This window comes from Melospiza georgiana, chromosome 6, assembly GCF_028018845.1.
Source record: "Melospiza georgiana isolate bMelGeo1 chromosome 6, bMelGeo1.pri, whole genome shotgun sequence".
Lineage (NCBI taxonomy): Eukaryota > Metazoa > Chordata > Aves > Passeriformes > Passerellidae > Melospiza > Melospiza georgiana.
Window position 1 is genome coordinate 40,949,666 of NC_080435.1, and position 20,278 is coordinate 40,969,943.

Genomic DNA, 20,278 nt, shown 5'->3' on the forward strand with positions numbered 1-20,278 from the left:
TAAACACCTCCAGGTTTAAGTGAGTGTGGCACTCTTGTGAAGCTCACCTCTTTGATAGCCAGCTCCACATTATCACAAACAGAGTCTTTTCTCCTGCTTTTTTTATTAGTTCTTCCATGTTAAAAAACATAATGGGAACTTTCAGACCAGCTTCTGTACAGGTCTCTGATGCACTTCTCTCTTTTATGGCTCAAGTACAATGGCAATCGCAGACATTAACATGCTTCTTTAGGATGAAATGTACATTTGAATGGCACCCAGCTGGAGGAACATGCTGCATCTCTTGCAAAGCTGGCTGCAGCCTGCCCAGAAACTCTGGGAAGGGGGTGAGGGATGCCCAGAGCCTGCCTGCAGTCTCCTGCACACGGGGAAAGAGGCAGCAGGAGAGCCAGAGAGAGGAGGGTGGTCAAAGGTGGATGCTGGAGATGGGGAGTGAGGCATGGCTTTTAACTCCAGCCCTTTGGGGCAACCACTGCCTTCATACCCACTTCTGAAGCATTTTGGGTGTTGCTGACAATATACAAATAAGCAAAAGTAAGATGTATGGCAGGGGGTGCTTGGTATTTCCTTGTTACCAGAGGCTTTTGGATGGATGGAGATACCTCTCTCCAAGGCATGGGAAGGAGTGTGTTGAGGTCACCCTGTGTCTCAGGCTCCTTCCACATCTCCTCCTTCTCTGGATCTCATCCCCTCACAAACAGCACTCCCACCCAGATTCTGCAGGTTTTGTCAGCCTTTTCTTCCCATCCCTCTTTGTGTGCAGGGCCCTGACCTAGCACAAGGAGTGGAATTCTTCAAGGCCAGCACGCCTCCCAGGACACTTCTTAGGTAGAGATTTCCATTACAAAACTTTTGAGGGCCCAGCACTCTGGAACAGCAACCTTACGAGGGCTCTGACTTGGGATCACCATGGCAGTCACTATTAATACAGAGAAAACCTTGCTGTCTCTACCAGCTTGTGCCAACAACAGGAGAGATGGTGTGCAGCCACCAGCCTGCCTTCCTCCTTGGGATGTTCTCCTGTGGATCAGGGGTCTGTCTGTCTGCAGAGGGATGCAGAGAGCATGTCTGTTGGTCTTGTCCATGCTCTGTCCTCCTACTTCACTGCAGCTGAGGGGTCAGGCCACCCCATGGCACTGAAGTGGGAATGTTGTCCCCATCACAGGAGTCTGGAGACCCCACCAGGACTCTGGCCTCCCAGGAGAAGCAGCAGTCATTCCCTGGCACCATACCCCTCTTCTCCTTGTGTGTACCCTTCATGGGCCAAGCCTGGGCAAGGGATGGATCTCCCAGCTGCAGGGCTGAGAGGGGAAGCTGTAGCCCCCGACTGGGGTGGTTGCACCAGCCCAGCAGCAGCGTGTGGTTTCTCTCCTGCACATCTTCCACCGGGCAAATATGCTCCACCTTGTCCCAGCAGCCAGGCTGGTGCTCAATTCCCTGTTGTTAGATGGTCACATGCCACAGCCTCAGGGAGAACAGGAGTCCACTGTTTGTCTGCAAGAGGAAGAAACCTGCGCAGGACATCCATGCTGGGCCCTGCTGTGCAAGCAGCCCTCGCAGGCCCCGGTGCTCTGTGCTCCGCAGGAAAGCTCAATCCCAGCAGGGTCAGCGGCCAGGGATGGCAGTGACATGCAGGTGGCAGCTACACGTGGCCCCCTTTGGAGAGATAAGCAATCAGTGCTACCACCACGCCGATGTACACTCCCGTGCCAATGGTGATGGAGAGTGCCGCAAGGAACAGGGCTCGGCGGGAAGCTGAGCTGGCCAGGTGAAAATCTCCTTTGGAGACAGCCTTGCTGGTCTGGAAGGAGAAGAAATGCTTGTTGCTGACAGCTGGCCTTTAACATGTACCAACCTGGCCTTTAACCAGCATGCAGTTGTTTCATTTCTGAGTCAGTGCTTCTGGCCACTGCACCCCATGGAGACAGCAAAGTGGCTGAACTCTTGTGAGACCTCAGTGCATGGGGTGATGGCTGTGTGGTACTGACCAGACACCAGTGCACCCTATACAGAGCTGTAATGAGAAACTGCTAGGCTCAGGGAGCTGACTCTTGATGGCATGGTCTGTTGGTCCACCTGATTTTTCCTGCATGGGGCTTTTTCCTGCATGGGGTTTTCAGCTGAAGCCTATTTGCTTCTGAAGGGCTGATGAAACTAGCAGTGAAGACAGATCCTTATCTCTCTGGAAAAGGATGGCAACTTCCAGCTTCTCTGAGTCCTCAGGGCATACCCCAATATGCTCTTGTTGCCTACTACTTGAGTTCAAGTTGCCAGGGGGGCATCAATGCACTCAATGTGCAGACACCAAACAAAGATATGGTCCTTGCCTCAGTGAGTGAACAAAGGGGGTAGTTATAGAAAATGGAGCTAGATATAAACTGCCCCAACAACATCACCACGTGGAGAGTGCACTGTGCTATCTTGCACTATGTGGAAAATGTGAAATCAACTGCTCCTTGGGGTCCTAATCAATTAATGCTTCCCCTGCCTCTCACCAACTCTGTGCTAGGAACTCATGTAATATATTTTTCCACCTCTGTTCCCATCCTCTTGATTTAACTTCTTAATGCCTCCTCCCATCTATTCTTGGTACAGCAGCATCTATGCAAATGTGGAGTAAATCCTCTGGCTCTGCATGAATTATTCTGGGTCAACAGCAGTGTAAGTGAGCCCAGGCTCCAGGCTAAGTCCTCAGGGACACAGCAGCTCCTGTGAGTGCTGCAGCCTGAGGGCCATTGCCTCTCCAGCCTCTGCCAGCCTGGCATTGGTCAGCCAATGTGCATCAGAAACGAGTGCAAGGAGGAGCTGTAGTGTGATACAGACACCAAGCTCCCCTTTGCCTCCAGCCTCCAGAGCAGCCTGGCTCCTGTGGCATGAGCTGCCTCAGCCTGGGTCATGGTGTAGAACCTTCACATTACTGCAGAATGGGAGGACAGGTGGGAAAATGCCATTTTCCTGAACCTGGCTTGAGAGTGAGAAGCTGGGCAAGGGGCCAAGAGGAGCCCCAGTTCCGTAAATAACAGCCAGAAAACCCAAAGGAAAAGCCTGACTTCCAGTAACCCACACCAGAACTGGAGGGGTTCCAACCCCACAGCAATTGTGGAGACATCCAGGAGCACCCTTTGTGTCAACCCTCAGAGTTATGGCCATGGCACAGAGATGAGCCTTAGATTCAGAAAGGTGCTGGTCACCTCCATGGGCCGCTGAGGCTTTCAGGGCCCTTGCTGTAACACTAGGCACGTGCAGGCAAGCAAAGGGATTCCTTACCCCTTGGGAGAAGTAGAAGGCAGCAATCCCCAGGGGCCAGAAGCAACAGAGCATGGAGAAAAGGGCCAAGCCCAAGTGATCCCGAGGGGGCAGCATCAGGAAGTGATCCTCGCTTTCGCTGTCGCTGGAGGAGTCGCTCTGCAAAACCAGATGGATTCAGCACATGCCCACCTGCCCGTGCCACGCTGCAGGCTGCATCTCAGCACCCTGCCTCCCAGCTCCCCTCTCTCCTGATCCCATCACATGTTCTCATACAATTCCCACTGGCACATTCAGGGAGTAAATTTCAGAAATATTTTAGACTCTTCAGCATGGTTTGATGAGGAACAACGTAGCTCAGCAAATTGGATTCTCGGCTCCCTGCCAGAGCAAATGCTGGGGGTCTGGGATTTCCCTGCATTAGAGAGAGTCTTAAACTGAAATATCTTCAGCTTTGGCAGAACTGACTGTTTGTCAGCTTAAACAAACTTAAACAGAGTGACTTATCCCCATTAGAGTCTAGGAGATCAATATCTCGCTAAACTAATTTAGGAAGTGAGGGAAAGCATTTGAAGTGGAGCTTCCATTGCAGGGCAGCATGGCCTGTGCCCTTAGTGAGTCACTGCTCAGTGGCTGTGGGGAGCCCTCTTGCCTTGGGGCACTGCTGGGCCAGCCTCAGAGCACCCTGCCGGTGATGTGCCTTAGTGGGGAGGGGACACAGAGGTGGGGACATCCCTGCTGCCGTCTGAACAGGCTGCGTCACCCACACCAAAAGAAGCAGAGCTGTGCTGGGTCATCAGGCAGCAGCTCCAGTGGGCTCTGGGACCCGCTCCCACCTCTCAGGATCCTGGATGATGTTTCCCAGCCTTGGCACCACTGTTCAAGCACAGCACAGCAAGGAGGCTGCTTTGTCAGCTCTCATTCTTCCTGTGCAGGCTTCATCCTGTCTTTATCTATATATATAAAGCTTTCTCTCAGCTGCTGCCATCACGCATGGGAATTTTGCTGTTATGCAAGAATTGCTGTTTCTCTTTAGCTCGAATGCCCCAGCAGCAGCAGGCTGCCCTTCTCAAAGCATTCTCATTTCCCAAGGGTCCTGCAGAGACCCACATCCCTTTTGCTCCCAGCAGCAGGCAGCCAGGCTTCTCTTAGGGAAGCTGACTTCCTTCTGAGGTCAGCAGTGAGGAAAAAGGAGCAGAAATTATAAGGAGGAAGAAAAAATACTGGGTGCACAGGGAGGCTGGTGAGGCAGGAGACGGCAGGATTTGGGGGGGAGTTCTGGGTAAAGAAGGGAGAATAAATTATCAAGAATTTGAATCAAATTCCAGAAAGAATGAGCACAGTAGTGCCATCCTACCTGTCCAAGCTCACCTCATACTCCTGGAGCTCCTCTTCCTCCACCTCATAGGAAACAGTTTGGATACGGATGTCACTCTCTACCAGGCAGGACCCTTGAGCCTCTTGCCCTTCAGGAGCTTCAGATGAAGACTCTTTGCTCTCTGTAAAAGTGGTCTCGCAGCTTTCCATCTTGCTGTCCTTGGCCTTGAGGGCAGTCTCATCCTTCACAAGGATGAAGCTGGGGCCGTACAAAGCCTCAACAGCCAGCTGCAGGGAACTGGCATCCAGCAGCTGGTGAGTCCTGGCACCACCAGTGTTTTGGAATATGTAGGAATAGAGTTTCCCCTGGCAGCGATGGCTGGGGTAGTCCTGGCTGTGGTGCTGGTGGTAGGAATAGCTGCTGCCCAGGTGGCCATTGGGCTTGGCCAGGAGCGGGTTCTGGAGCTCACGCACGCTCTCCATGCTGCCGGCGGTGCTGGGGGAGATCCTGCAGGAGCAGAGGGGTGGCAGGGAGCAGGCTGTTATTGCAGCAAGGCGAGGGTGCACAAAAGCACAGCCAATGTCAAGAGGCTAGTGGGAACAGAAAAAATTGGCAATACTGGAGAAAACAAGATCCCTCCCCACCTCTGCACAGCTTGAACGCTATCTCCCCAGGTGGCAGCAAGATAAGGATGCAACCCTGCAGTAAGGTTATCTGATTCAGGCTGGATTAGCATGAGGACTTGCTGTATCTATAATGCATCTTAAGTTGGCCATGTGCAGCCTGACAGGAAAGGACCTACTGCATCTTTTCTGCTGGTTCATAATGTGCGCTGTGACTGACAGCACAGAAGTAGATAAGAGACTGACAATCATTCAAGGAGCCTCCCTGACTCCCCAAAGCAGAGGGTTGCACGGTGAATTATATCCCACTGGACATTACACATACACCTAGCTGGCTTTCAGGTGCATGGGAAGTTCTCTAGGACTCATCCAAGCCTGAACTGGGGCTGAGGCAAGTGCAGTGAGCCACCAAGGGAAGCCGGGGGGCTGCTGAGAGGACATGGAGGTGGTGTTTAGGCTAGGATGGGAGTGCTGGATGCTCAGCCAGCTGTGAGGAGGAACAGAAAGATGTGGACATTAAAGGGGAGACTCCATGGGGTTTGGTCATCACTTTGAAATGATGAAATTTTGAGTAAATGATCCATCACATCAAAGTGCTGTTTAAACCAGCTCCACCCCTGGGTACAGCGGCAGCCAGACATCCTTGGATCTGGGCCAGCAGCTTCAGAAAATGCTGAGTCCAGAGGAGATCCTCAGCTACAAATGTCAACATGGATTTCTTCCTCAGGGAAATTCACCTCCCTCTCCCTTCCTCCATTTCAGAGTGCTGAGGGCTTGTACTGTTCTCATTTTTTTTCCCATGAAAATTTTTCAGATGAAATATTTCCACCCCTTTCCTTCAGAGGAGCATTTACTATTTTGGTTTCCCAACCCACCTTGGAACAAAGAAAAAGTGCAGTGAAATATCAGCACTCTCAGGAGAGAGAAACAATTACTTTGCCCTCTTCACTCCCTGAGCCCCAGGTTCTACAATCTCTTTAGCATTTTCCCAGCTCCCAGACCATGCCACCTTATTGCCTTGCAACCTCAAATGTTCTTGTTCTCCTTGGAGACCTGGGTCACTGACTCCTCTGCAGGATGCTGTGCAGCAGGGTCACACTTCCTCCTGCTGTAAGAGTCCCTGAGGAGCACTAGGTGTTCTGATAGACAGCACATAATCTTGGCTTTAAGCCTCAAGAGGGAAATATAAACAGAGAAAATGAAGACTTCAGAAACTGAAAAGCCCAAGTGGTCCTGTTTCCTTGGCCAAACTCTTCCACACCATGCAGATGGAGAGCCATGCATGGTTTTAAATGGACCTGTCCATTGGCTTTGTTTGGGCAGTGGTCATCACATTTTGGGAATCTGCTCAGGAAAATGGAACTGTTCAAAAGCCCTCTCGTGCTGCTAAAACACTGCATTTGGTGAATGCCCTTCACTTCTCCCTTCCTAAAACCATTCCCTGCCTTCCACAGTCTCCCACCTTACTTGTAAAGCTGGTAGTGGCTCGTGCAGCAGATGGCCATTAAGTATTTTCAAAATATTTAAGAGAGATGCATATTTATAGCAAAGATGGTTTTATTTTCTGCATAGACACGGAGAAGCTCAAAGCTACATCCCAGTTTTCAGACAAGGAAACCACAACCCTCTTCTTTGCTTACCTTAACATGCAAATTAGATTTCTAATAAAATAACCTATTTTTTAACAAAACTGTAAGGAGAGTCACCAAGTGCCATTTGAGAGCAGCAGCCAAAGCAGGAGCCCAGCACTAGCGAGAGAAAATTGACAGTTTTAGTACAGCGTCCATGCCTTATTTCAAGAAATGATTCTGGCCGCAAGCTAGGGTAGGAAGGAATGGGATCTTGCTGAGAACTGCTGAAGGGAGCCAGTGCCAAATGTGCCGAGGAGCACCAGCAGAGGGACCCGGGCACGGCGCTGCCCGCGTGGAACCGGCTGTGCTGCCCATGGTCCTCAGCAGCAGGCGGGAGAAGGAGCAGAGCTGCTCAGAAAAACCACACACTCACAGCAGCAAGCACTGGGAAATGGAGAGTGGGAGGGGGAAAGAAGGGAAAGGAGCTGGGAGGAATTGGAAACCTAAAAGGCAGTTTGGGAGGTGCCAGGGAAGCAGCGTGGGAGGAGTGCATCTGTGCAGCTGGACTGCTGCTGGACGTGCACTCTGTTGGGTCCCAGAGGATGCTAGAAGGGCTAGTGGGAGATGCCTCACTGACCTGGGCTCTGGGGAAGAGGCAGCAAGGGCTTGCAGGCAGCAAATGTCCAAGGCTGAACATACCTTAGAAAAGTAACACTCAAAAGAAATCACAGGAAAAAACTCCTCAAGTATGAGGACGTCTGTGAATGTGGGCTGGGCAGGGCTGAGGCTCCATCCCAAGCAAGTGGAGTGAGCTCAAACCTTTCTGGTCCCTCAGGTTGTCCTGGAGCTGTCCTTAGAGCAGAGCCAGGATCTTGGAGCATGGACAGGGCAGGGACACAGCTAGAAGGATTTAGCCTGTGCTAGTCCTAAACCCTCTGGAATGAAAAAAGATTTACTTGTACTAAAGTCTCTTTTCCTTGCTGCCTTCCACTCCTGGGAGTTGGGGCTCATGCTCTCCCTGGGAGACTGCAGGGACAAGGGAAAAGGGCAGAAGAAAGTCTCACTGTGCTTCTGATAAATGAGCAAAGGAGTCACCAACTGCAGCCTTTGTGCCCAGTCCTGGCATTTGCCAGCGGAGGGGAGGGGACAATGAGGGCCAGTGTCACAGCACGCTGACAGCAGTGTGCTCAGACCTGCTGGAGAGCAGCCAGGCTGAAACCTTCCTCTGCAACAATGGTGAAGTGTGAAAGGTGCCACTACCAGAGGGGTTAGAGATGCTTCCCCCTCCTCCGTGACCAGGATCAGCACATCACACAGAGGCTGTGTACACAATGGTCTGGGTTTGCAGGTGCTGACCAGGGCCATCAAGCCTCTAGAGATGACATTAGAGAGGGAATGGCAGAGAGGGTGAGGCCCAGCCCTGCATGCACATGTGCAGGGAAGGAGAGAGTCAGACCAGCCCTGCAAATGACCCCAAACCCCACTTGGGTTATCTGAATCCTACAGGGAATTTAACTACATAGAGACTTAAAAAAGGAAGCCTAGTAATAAAATAAGCCTGGTGAGAAAGAAAGCCTGTTAATAACCAAGCTTGGGGAAAGAGGAGTGAAGTCAGAAGATGAAAGCAAGAACACAGTAAAAGACAAAATTGTCAAAGAATGGCCATTGATTGCCAGCAAGCCTGGATAGCATCCATCAGCCCCATGGGGCTGGTCTGGGCTGTACTGGCAGCAGGAAATGGAGGTGAGATGCTGCTGAGTGCATGGGGGGATGCACACACACAGATGTGCTGCACAGGAGGATGCACACACACACACAGATGTGCTGCTGAGTGCATGGGGGGATGCACACACACACAGATGTGGTGCACAGGAGGATGCACACACACACACAGATGTGCTGCAGGGTGCATGGGGAGGATGCACACACACACAGATGTGCTGCAGGGTGCACGGGGAGGATGCACACACACACAGATGTGCTGCAGGGTGCACAGGGAGGAGGATGCACACACACACAGATGTGCTGCAGGGTGCACAGGAGGATGCACACACACAGATGTGCTGCAGGGTGCATGGGGGGATGCACACACACAGATGTGCTGCAGGGTGCATGGGGAGGATGCACACACACAGATGTGCTGCAGGGTGCACAAGGAGGAGGATGCACACACAAGCATACACACACAGCTTGGGCACACCTGGGAGGAGGCAGCCTGCGGTGCCCCAGTTGAGCTGAACCATTGCTGCGGCTCTGCTGCTGCCTGACAGCTGCTGGCTCCCCCTGAACTGCCTCCCCCGGAGCACGGCCGCTCCTGTAACCAGCTGCCTGAGCGGGCCCCCACACTCCCCAGGCTGGCTGCAGCAGCCCCCAGCAGAGTGGGAAATGCACAGCTGTGTTGTGTACTCTCAGCTTCTTAAGGCAAGTGCTGGGTAAAATGAGCCAAAAAAAGGCACGAAAATAAAGAGGTAGCAAATTTAGCTTTGTATTTCAGAGATCTCACCTCCACACCACATCCCCTGTGGCAGTTCTCAGAGGGACCCTTGGCACAGATGCCGGCTATGATAAGCCAGCTAATGATGAATTAAGTAGCTGTTCCAGGAATCAATCATCATTTAATTGCCCTGTCAAGCAAACACTCCGCCTTGCTTCCCGGGCTCATTAGCAGGTTGTGGCTGTGGGGCATGTCCCCAGACTCCAGAGTGAGAAGGTTAGCCCACCCTGGCTGAAGGCTTTACCCTTGGGACAGCACCAGGGGAGGTCGGTGCCCTCCCTGGTGTCCTGCTGCACTGCCATGCCCTGGCTGGTCTGAGGGCAGGGGACAGCGTGAATGCCTGGTCCTGTTCTTGGCCAGGTACAACTGCCATAGCCCCAGGACAGATGTGGACCCACTCCTGATGGAAGAGGAAAGCATAGGAGATTTGTTGAGCACCTGTCCCTGGGCCCAGACCTTCCTAGAAGCTCTCAGGAGGTGCTTTGGATCTTCTAAGCAGAGGCCCAGGTCCAGTCAGGACACAGTACCTCTGCCCCAGGGCATCCGAGCTTGTAATTCTGCCCAGCATTGCCTGGGCAGCTGTCATTTTGGGAAGGGGGGGAAGGAATGGCTGTGAGAGCTCACGGACAGTGTGTCTGGCAGCAGTGGACCAAGCCCCCTCTCAGCCCTGTGCAGCAGCGTGGATCCCTGGCATGTCCCAGCCCTGAGCCCTGCAGGGTGAACCACAGCTCAAGGGGAGAAGGAGTGCTTCCATCAGCCCCACAGACACGACTGCAGAAAGCAGTCTGGCTCCAGTCAGCACGGAAGCACTCCCATGGGCGCTCGTCTGGCACCGCTGTTCCTGGCCTGGGCACAGCACAAGTGTGTACATCGAGGGGCTGCTCATGCCGGGGTGTAACAAAGCCTCCACCAGTGCTGGGATGCTGTGGCACCAGGTGAGGTGGGCTGGGGGCTGGAAAGGTCAGGGGAGTGATGTGGGGGAGGCAGGTGTCAGCGTGGGGCAGGAGGGAAGGGTGGTGAGACATGATGGCCCCCATGGGGCTGGCAGAGATGGTACCCGGAGAAACAAAAGAGCTCGGTAGGGAGAGCAGTGGGAAGGGAAATGGTGGGCAAGAGGCACGGGGCAGGGGAAGCAAAGTGACATCTGAGCCAGGTAGAGAGGAACTCTGGTCACAAACATGGAGAAGAAAAGGACTATGAAGCTGCTGGAGGGGAAAGAGCTGGTGAGGACCAGGAGGGAAGGAAGAAGGTGACACAAAGCCTGGACTTGGATTAGAGAGAGCATAGCTGAGGCATTTGTATGTAGAGAATCAGATTCACACCTTTGATGCAGCTGGTTTGATAGAGCTGGAAAGGAGTGAATAAAATGCTTGTTCTGATCTCCTACAGGTGGAAAGCCAGTACCAAAGGGCTGCTGGCTCCAACAGAGAGTAAATTGCTCTGAGAATTGGGATGCCATGGGCTGCTTTTCAAGGATCACAAGTCAAATTGGGCAATTTCCAGGTGGAAACCGGGTCTTTATTGTCTCTGATAGAAACGTTTCTCTGCGGCAGTGTTCTGACCCAGCTATGCTCAGAACTGAGGTCCTGCTCCTGATGGTAGCGAGCAGCAAATCCATCCCTGGGGCTGGCAGGGACTAGTTTTGGAGAAGCCGTTCCAGGGGCTCTCCAGGGCTGGGGCTCCCACCCCTCCCTGTCCCCAGCTCTGGTGGGGACACACTGCCGGTGCGCATCCCATCAACGGGGAGCACTGGAAACTCCATCTCCTCCGGGCAGCCTTCCCTCAACACCCGTGCCCGCACACGCACGGGCTGTGCGGCGCCCCAGCGCGGTCCTGGCTGCCGTGTCCCCCGCCCCGGCCGCGTCCGGCGCTCGCCAGGCGGCCACCAGGTGTCCCCGGAGCGCCGCGCAGCGCCCACCGCACAGCCCCGCACCACCAGCACAGCACCAACAGCACAGCACCAACAGCACAGCCCCGCACCAACAGCACAGCACCAACAGCACAGCACCAACAGCACAGCACAGCCCCCACCACCAGCACAGCACCAACAGCACACCACCAACTGCACAGCACCAACAGCACAGCCCCGCACCAACAGCACAGCACCAACAACACAGCACCAACAGCACAGCACAGCACAGCCCCGCACCAACTGCACAGCACCAACTGCACAGCACCAACTGCACAGCCCCGCACCAACAGCACAGCACCAACAGCGCAGCACCAACAGCACAGCACAGCCCCGCACCAACAGCCCCGCACCAACAGCACAGCCCCGCACCACCCCAACAGTCCCGCACCCCCCTAGGAGTCCCGCACATCCCGCACATCCCGCACCGCCCCGGCCGCTCCCGACCCCCAGCGCAGCGGGGCCGGGCCGGCGGCTGCGGGCACAGCCTGGGCCCGGTGTCCCAGTGCCCAAATCTCTGGGGACAGCTACGGCGGCCCAGCGCCCCACGGCCGGGCCTGGCTCGTCCGGCGAGGGCACGGAGCCGGCCCGGGGCTCAGCCAGCCGGCCGGGACGCGCCCCGCCGTGCCCCTCGGGCACCAGAGGTACGGCAAGGGCTCATCGAGCCGGCGACGCGGGAAGGAAGCATAGATGGTGATGGAAATAAAGCACACGGTGGTGTGGGTGGTTAGGTGTAAAATTAGCAGGTTTGGACTCTCTCGGCATGGCCTGTTTTAAGCAGGAGACGCAAACAAGTAAATAAGGTGCTGTCGGAAGTTTCTGCAGGCTGTTCTGTGTACAGGGACCGGGGGGAGAGCAGGCAGGGTCGGGGGCTGCTCCTGCGGCTGGTCCGGAGCTGCAGGGCAGCAGGGTGGCCATGGGGTGCCCAGCCGAGGCACAGCAGAGGGGGTGACCTGCCTGGCAGCACTGGGCCAGGGAAGTGGACCAGGACAGGATCAGAGATGGGCAAGTTCTGACATTCCAACAGCCACAGCGGGACAGTCTTGAGCCTCAGAGCACTCCTGATGGGTTTGCACCCAAACAAACAGCAGCCCTGCAGCACCCTCAACAGGAAGCCCCTGTGAGGGGCTTTAAAGGGGCACATGACACCAAACAAAGCTGATGGATTGCTCTCACCAGAGGCTTCTTCACTTTCCTGTATGGGGACCCAGCAGGGTTGCTGGGAGGCAGTGGGGGTCAGGGCAATGACTCCCTGCTGTGGTCGCTGCTGGGACTGTCAGCATCTCCTGCCCTTTGAGGCATTAGCCAGTGAAGACAGTTTTGGAAGCTGTTGGGATTTCACTTCTCATCTGAGCCAAAGAATACCAGTCGAGGGTCAGAGGAGACTGATTCCCCTGCCTGCTACAGCATCTAAATCACTGTCCTGGAGAAACATGAGCTCAGACTGGGTTTGGGATTCAACCTTCTCTTCCTCAGTTCAGGACCACCCTAAGGAATCACACTAAGACTACTCTCTGGGGAGAGGGGCATTGGCATTCTGCCCTCAGTGTAGAAAACCTACTTAAAAAGATCCATGTATGCAGAGGCGCTGAGAGCCAAACCCACTGACACCTGGGCTCCAATGCCTCCAGCACAGAGGCAGCCCAGCCCCTTGCCCCAGATCAGGCTCCTTGCTCAGAGTGCCCAAAGGGACAAGAAGTATTCCACTGGACTCATCACAGAGGTCCTTCAAGAAGTGTTTACTATAAAGACACTCTCTCTGCTGCAGGAAGATGCACAGAAGCTCTTGCTGGCAGATTGTAATTTTGCTCATGGCTGATTTTCCTCTGCTACAGTCCTCGATTTCACATCAAGTTTTCTCCATCACTATTTATACCCAGTATTGAACTGAACACAATGGTTATCCTAAATGGCTCCATGCTCTTCTCCAAGTAGGCACTTTTACCCAGACCCTTTTCTCCAGTCCCATCATCTCTGCTTCAAGGCTCTCCTGCTCATGAGGTCCCACAGGCCGTTCATGGCTGCTGTTACTATGGGACCCTGCACCCCATCGTCCCCAGAGAGCACTCTGAGAGCATCAGTGCCCTGTGCTGGAGCAGACCTGTGCCTCATGCTCCCCTCCAGCCGTGTTCCCCTTTGCTCTGCAGCCCAGCCTGGGACCACCTGCAGGTCTGCATCCCAGGGATGATCTCCCTTCAACATCCTGGCACCCAGCACAGCGGTGGTCAGGCAGATGAGACCTGCCTTTCTTCCTGGTGAGAGACTTGCACCATCCAAGACCAAAACGGGGACAGGGACGTAGCACTCAAGGTGGCAGCAGTTGTCGGGGGCACAGAAAGATGTCCTCCCCTTCACAGCTGTGCCTTGCTGATAGAGCAGCTTAGCCACAGCACCTAACTCCATGCTCACATCTCCCTGAAAATCCCCCTGTTATCAACTGAAGCTGGCAATGCAAAGCATCTGTTAAGGACTGCTCATTTGTCTCTGTTCAGAACACATCCGTACTCAAATGATTCATTAGCACCCTGAAGGCTGGTGCATGCAGCACCCTCCTCTCCCCACTGCCCTGTTTATTTTATCCTGCATCAGCTCAGGGCTATTTCCACCTTGCTTACTGTGTCCTGATTCTCCTGGGGATTCACAAGGCTCCTCTGTTGTTCAGATGTTTAATTTATCTGCCAATGATCTGCTCTCCCTTTAAAAGTGAACTTAAGTTGTGGAGATGACACTTTTCTGGCTTACTTTTCCAAGCCCTAAGTTTCCAATTATCAGCAGTAAGATGGTTTCCTGGTCCAGCAAATAAATAGATTGCTGTCTCCCCATCTGGCAAACATCTGCAGGCCCAGACAAACTTCAAGGTGTTAAAATTATTACTAGGGTCAAAAAGTGCAATCCGAACCAGATGTTGAGACTCTTCCATATTCCAAAATTCCATACTGCCAAGGAATACTCAAAGGGAGATGTGCCCTCTGAGTCTGAGGAGGGGCAGTTCACACTGGTTTATTCTGTTGCCAGGAATATAATGAGAGGAAAGGCAGAAGCTGCCCCCAGCCATCCCACAACCCTTGTCCATCCCACAGTATCAGACTCCAGGATGATGCAGAGGATAGTGCTAAATTTTCTTCCATATAATATGGAAACAAAGCTGTTATAAAACAATATCACATTTTCTTTTCCATGACCTGGTCAAGTTGCCTTGCTGATGCTCCTCTGGACTGCTCCTTCATTTGCTGTGTGGATGTTTTCCATTTCCTCCTGGGCCATTTCTCACCCCAGCCCATGACACCACCCCCTGGGAGAGGACTCAGCTTGCTTCTTGCTCCCATCCAGCATCACAGTGTGTTGAAAGGGGCAGCTGTGCGCTGGGTGAGCTGCGCTGTTGGTCCTGCGTGGGCTGAGGGAGGACATTCTGCTCGTGGTGCTTCCCTCCCAGCATGTTCCTGCTGGGTGGGGACCCTCTTGTCCTTCCATGCCTCCATGGAAGCCATGAAGAGTGGGAAGGATTTGCAGAGAAAGCTCTGCCCAGCTCAGGAGCAGCATCAGTGTGGCTGTCACATGTGGCATTGAATCTCTGATGTGCCTTGGGCCAGTTTTTCACACCAGCTGTTGAGCTTCCAGACACGTAGCTTGGGGACAAATCCTGCAACCAAGCTCTGGTTTTCAAAACATACCTGGAGTGTTTTACTCCAAAAGGAAGCTGGTTTAAGTGATGCACCCAAGAAACACTGGGGATCATTGCAGCCTTCCCTTCCAGGCTGAGCAAAGCTTGCTGACTTTTTCACTTGACACAGAAACAGCCACAGAAGGACAATTTGGAGGAAACCTGTAACAGAATTTTTTCCCTCTCTAATGCTGTGCCTTGGCCCTTCACTCAGAAAAGCCAATCATTTGCCCATCTCCAGCTCTACAAATAGAGAAAATCTGTCTAAAGATGTTGCCTGAAATTACCACCCTGAAAGCAGCAATGGAGTTGCATCTCCTGCAAGTGGTAACTGCCAGTCAAGGCTCAGGTCCAGAACTTCAGAAAATAGGCAGGAAAAGGGGGGCAGAAAGGTCAGAGCTTTGTATTACCTAGTGAAGTCAAAGACAGTCCTGCGAAGATGTGAGTACATCCCAACACAAGCACAGGGGCTGTGAGTTGGGCAGACAAACCAAAATGGCCTGAAGTGCCCATGCCCTGTAGGGCCCCACAGACTGCTCTGCCATAATCTCCTGGGTTAGGCAGGAATGGCCCTTTTGGGGCTCGCTCCAGGGAGCTTGTAGGTCGTAGAGGGAGATTTTAAGGGCCAATTATTTTTCTGATTACTTGGTCACTTCTCTGCAAGCAATGGTGACGTCCGCAGGCTGGGCTGAGGGCAGGAAGGAGTTGGGTGCCATGCAAAAGCAGGGATCTGCTGTACAAATTCTCTGTGCTAGAGCTGCAGCAAATTACTCATTCCTTAATAATGGTGTTTATTACCTGCCTCTGACGGTGGCTCAGGGAGACAAAGTGAAGTGGATTCAGCTCCCCAAAGCTTCAGCTCTGCCAGCTGTTTTTATGGCACAAGAAACTTTTGCCAGAGAAATGCAGTCACTGCATTTTGACATAGGTAATTTCTTCTCTTGACAATTTACAAAGTAACCAGCAACTATCCCTCAGAGACCAAAGCTATTTTTTTCCTTGCGGGTCGCAGGCAGGCTCAGACCCCACTTCTCTGGTTTCCCCTGGTATTTATATAGTGCTACCTTCCTCCTGGGAAAAAGGTTTTTACTGGTGGCAGATCCAAGCTAAATGAAAGCGAATTTATCTTTTTCAGAAGCAAAGAAAGCAGCCCAGTAAAATGGGTTTGGGAGAGCAGCATGGCTTTTGTGAAACCCGCAGCAGCTTCGGAGAAGGAATTATAAACAGGCACCGGGTAGAGAAAGAAAGTGCTTCCCATTGAAACTCCTGAACGAGTGGCTTTTTCCCCCAGACACAAAATGGGAGGTCATCCTCAGGGCTACAGGGAGATGGTGCAGCTCAGGGAAGTCGTGTGTCTGGCACAAGTCACGGCACCCTCAGCAGCGGTGTGTGCCGGGGTCCCCGGGCTGCTCCCCGGCCCATCCCGCCCATGGCCGGCACTGGCGCGGCTCCCGCCGGCTGCTCAGGCTTCTCGGAAGAACAAAACCACCCCCAAACTTCAGCCGGTGGCTGAGCTGCCACCCGGGGAGGGAGTCCTGAAGGCAGCCCGGCTCCAAGGTGTCATTGCAATTGCTCCGACATATCTGGCCTCCAAAACTTTGGTTGAAATCCTTACATTTTGGCCACCCCAGAGCCTCTGACGAGGTAATTTGTCCCGGTTGCACCTTTCATTTTTACATCCCCCAAGGTATTTTCTGACCCCCCGGCGCCAACTCGAGCTCGGCGCGGAGCCGCCTTTCCCTGGGGACGCGCTGCCATCCCACCGGAGCAGCCTGGGCACGCTGGGGACGAGCTCCGGGACCCCCGGGATCGCCGGCCGGCCCGGGGCCAGCGGGGGTGCCCCCACCCGAGAGCCGTGCGCGGGTCCTTACCTGCGTGCCGAGGGAGGGCTCACCCGCCAAGTTGGAGCGCCGGCGGCGGGAGCGGAGAGGCGGCGGCGGGCATGACGGCGGCCGGCAGCGCTCGGCGGCCCCGCCGCGGCCTGTGGCCGGGTGGGCGGCCCTGCGGCGGGCCGGGCCGCGGCCGGGGAGCGGCGGGAGCGGCGGGAGCGCGGAGCCCCGGGCGGGGCGCGGTGCGGGGCGCGGCGGGGCCGGCGGGAGCGGCGCGGCCGGAGCCGCTGCCCCTCCGCAGAGCCGCGCTCGATCGGCGCCGCTGCGATCAGCGGCTCGAGGGCTGGCCGAGGGGAGCCGCGCCGCTGCTCCCGACGTGACTGCTTCTCCTGCTGCCTCCGAGAGCACGGCACAAACTCTCGCCTTTCTCTCCGGATCGCTGCATTTCCCAGGGCACAGCCCTTCCCACTCCCCCAGCGAGGGAAAGACCCGGTGCCAGCGAGCAGACTTTAAAGGAAAAGGATAAAAGCGATTTCTCGCTGCCCGAGCCGGTGCTGCGGGGACCGGCAGCCCGGCCTGGGGGCTGCACCCCAGGGACAGCAGCTCGTTTGCTGGCTCAGTCAGGTATTTTTCTGCCCTGCTCCGTAAGAATCAGGGGGGCAGGCTGATTCGCTCCACACACATCTGGGCATCGCTCCGATTGCTGGAGGTAACCCGGGTTTGCACCAGCACGGCAAGAGTCAAGACCACAGCCTCACCAGCCCATTCTCCCCGAGCCCCTTTCTCCCCGCTCCCCCAAATGTCCCGGGGAGCTCGTGATGCTCCCTCACGTTTCGGCAGCTCCCTGAGCCCTGTACCGATGCCCTGCTGTTCCTTAACTCCCCAGATGTCCCCCTAATGGTTTTCCCCACCTCAGGACCTCCCAGCCCCGAGACGGCTGTTGGCAGACACGCACTCGGCTGGAGCCTGGTCTGGCCACAGCGACCTGCTCGAGCGGCAGAGAGCCGCCCGCCTTGAGCGTCCTCAGCGCCGCTGTGCCACCAGCAGCCCGTGACAGGTGTGCCTCAGCCCCCCTGGCCGCCGGCAGTGCTGCCCGGCTGTCACCCTCTGCAGCCCACCGTCAGGCTCCCGTGGGGCTGTGCTGTGTCTTCTCAGCACAACGTGACTTTCTGAAGGTCCGGGCTTGTCTCTGACACCTCCCAGCTTCTTCCAGGAGCTGAACTGCCAGCTGACAGGCTATGTACCATGGCAGCTGGGTCTCATGGTCCCATTACCGAGGGGCTGGGGCACTGGCTAGGGAAGGAGATGGGCAGGGCAGCCTCCCCTCTGCTCCAGCTCTCTCAGATAGCTGCACATCTGTCCAGTAGCAGCAGAGACACCCTTTTGAAAAGCTAAAAGGACTGAATTACGTGGGCTAACAACAGGACTGAAATGCTTGTGTTCTCTAAAGAAGCAGTGACAGGTGGCCAGCTTTCCCTCCCTGGGGGTAATATCTGTGTCACACTGTTGGCAACCCCAGCAGGTCTGGGGAGGTTTGAGCCCAGAAAGGGCTCAGAGCCCAGAGAATGCAAGCCCCAGGCTGGGGGCCTCAGCAGGGAAGCTGTCTTTGAGGATGTCAGCCAGAGCACACAGGCTGCTGCTATGAGCAGAGCGATCTTCAGGGAAAACAGGTCCCTGTGGCCAGACACAGCCAGCGCACTTTGAGGGGAATCTAAGATGGAAATAGTTGTTCCCATGTCCCTAGGGAGCAGGACAGACAGGAAAGGGCTAGGGGAGAAGTAAGGAAGTCATGCATCTCTGCCTTCCTAGGTGAGTCAATCCAGATTTGAAGAATGCTTTGGAAGTGGCCTCAGGATGTGACTTGGGATGCAGGAACAGAGCAGATGACTTGTAGGGGTTCCTTCAGCCCTGCTGACTCCAACTCCAAAGCAAAGTCCCACGAGGTGTGATGTAAAGCTCTAGCTGTGCACACCTCAAGGTACAGTGTGGAGTGGGGTGAGCTGCAGCCCTGTGAGGGAGCAGGGGAATCAGTGGGACTTGCTGTGGCACGGGTGGGAACAAAGAGGTTTGGTGACAGTCACCTTCCCTGAGACAAAGTCCCCATAAGGTCCCTGCTCACGTCCTTGGGAGCTCGTGGGGATGCAGTGACCACTGACTGCCTCCTTCCCAGTCCTGCTGTTTGCCTCAGTTATGAGATCCCATGCAGCCCTGTCCAGCCAGCATGGGGTAAGTAAAGGCAAAGAGGCCCCATTCCTCAAGGACAGCCTCTTGGAAAGGATGGAGAGGCTGTGGAGCGATAGGGAAGCAAGACATGCTCAAAACCCCATCTCTCCCTGTCCTGGGGGAGCATGAAAGAAAAACTCAGTTGCTGGATGAAGTATGCTGATCCATGTCTTGCCGAGGCCCAGAGAGCTCTGTTGGCTTTTCCACATGCAGAAGGATGGGAGCATGGAGGATAGCTCCCAGGGGCATCACTGCCACCATGGTGTGCATGGTCACCTCCACCACAGCAGCCCTGCACAGTTCTGGCCAGCTCCTTCCATCAGCTGGGGATGGCTGCTCCATCCTTCACCAGAGCCACACATATCCCTGGAGTAATGAGCAGGTGCAGCAGTTGCCTGGCCAGGCAGAAGATCAGCCCTCACCAACTTTTACAAGTACACTGCTTAGCAGCAGAGCTGCAGCACTGGTTCTCCTGTTTGAACAATGAGAAGGGGACATTAGCATCCCAAATCAAAGCCTCTCTGACCTCAGGTGGCTCCGAGAGAAACGTATGCATACACAGATATGTACATGCTTGTGGAGGTATGGCAAAAATCAGCCTAAATGATGTGGTTTGGGGCTTTGCTTTTATAACCACAGCCATTGATTCCAGATCAGAGATGGGCAGTGTCCCTGGGAGGTGACATGAGGCAAGAGGCTGTGTGACCTAGAAGAGTCAGCCAGAGATAAAACACTTCTGGGGCACTGAGGATAAGCTGCCAGTTGGAAACATTCCTGCCCAGAAAAAGAAAAGGGACAGACTGAAGGGAATGTAGCAAAATGCACAGAGCCTCCCACTCCACTGAAACTTCTTGTTGTATTTATGCATCCACTGGGATGCATGAAATGAAAATGGATATCAAAATGGCCCTTTGCTCTCGGCTGCAAGGGAGACTCTGTTGAGAACCCATCCAACAGAAGAAAATGAGATCTCATTACATTAAATATTAGCTGATGCACTATCCCATTGGACTTGTTATACAATCCAAATGATGCACCTCTTCAAAAAATAATTAGAAAAAATGTTGCTGGAGACATAAAATACAAAAGGAAAAGGCTATACTTGTGTTTCAGGCCAGCCTGGCATGGAAAGGTGGGGTTTTGTTTTTGGTTATGTTCTCTCAAACATTAAAATCTGCCTGCCAATACGTTCTGAGCTTCACTTGCTTCATTTAACTACAGACATAGCAACAGATAAATATGCCATGACAAATTTGGTAACATTACTTTATTGACAGCCAAAAAAAAAAAAACCCCAGATCACTCAAGACTAAAAGCCTGAACTCCTGCCAAACAATCACAAGCAGAGTGCTGAGATGAAAGATTTCGCGCCAGAAATGGACAGACGCTACTAAAACGCCCAGT

General features: G+C 54.1%; 1 protein-coding gene across 3 annotated transcripts; it reads right to left on the reverse strand.

Moving 5' to 3' along the window:
• Window positions 1-84: 84 nt before the first annotated feature.
• Window positions 85-16,786, reverse strand: SYNDIG1L (synapse differentiation inducing 1 like). Of its 3 annotated transcripts, none has more exons than XM_058026791.1 (4): window positions 16,694-16,786; window positions 4,618-5,071; window positions 3,268-3,405; window positions 85-1,801 (listed from the first exon to the last, which is right to left on the reverse strand). In XM_058026791.1, the coding sequence occupies exons 2-4, from the start codon at window positions 5,044-5,046 to the stop codon at window positions 1,643-1,645; spliced, it is 726 nt and encodes a 241-aa protein (XP_057882774.1). In that variant the 5' UTR covers window positions 5,047-5,071; window positions 16,694-16,786; the 3' UTR covers window positions 85-1,642. The 3 variants fall into 3 exon arrangements, with proteins under 3 accessions (XP_057882774.1, XP_057882775.1, XP_057882773.1); XM_058026792.1 differs by having other exon boundaries at window positions 4,618-5,154; window positions 16,694-16,776; XM_058026790.1 differs by lacking the exon at window positions 16,694-16,786 and adding an exon at window positions 14,833-14,930.
• Between the last annotated feature and the right edge of the window lie 3,492 nt (window positions 16,787-20,278).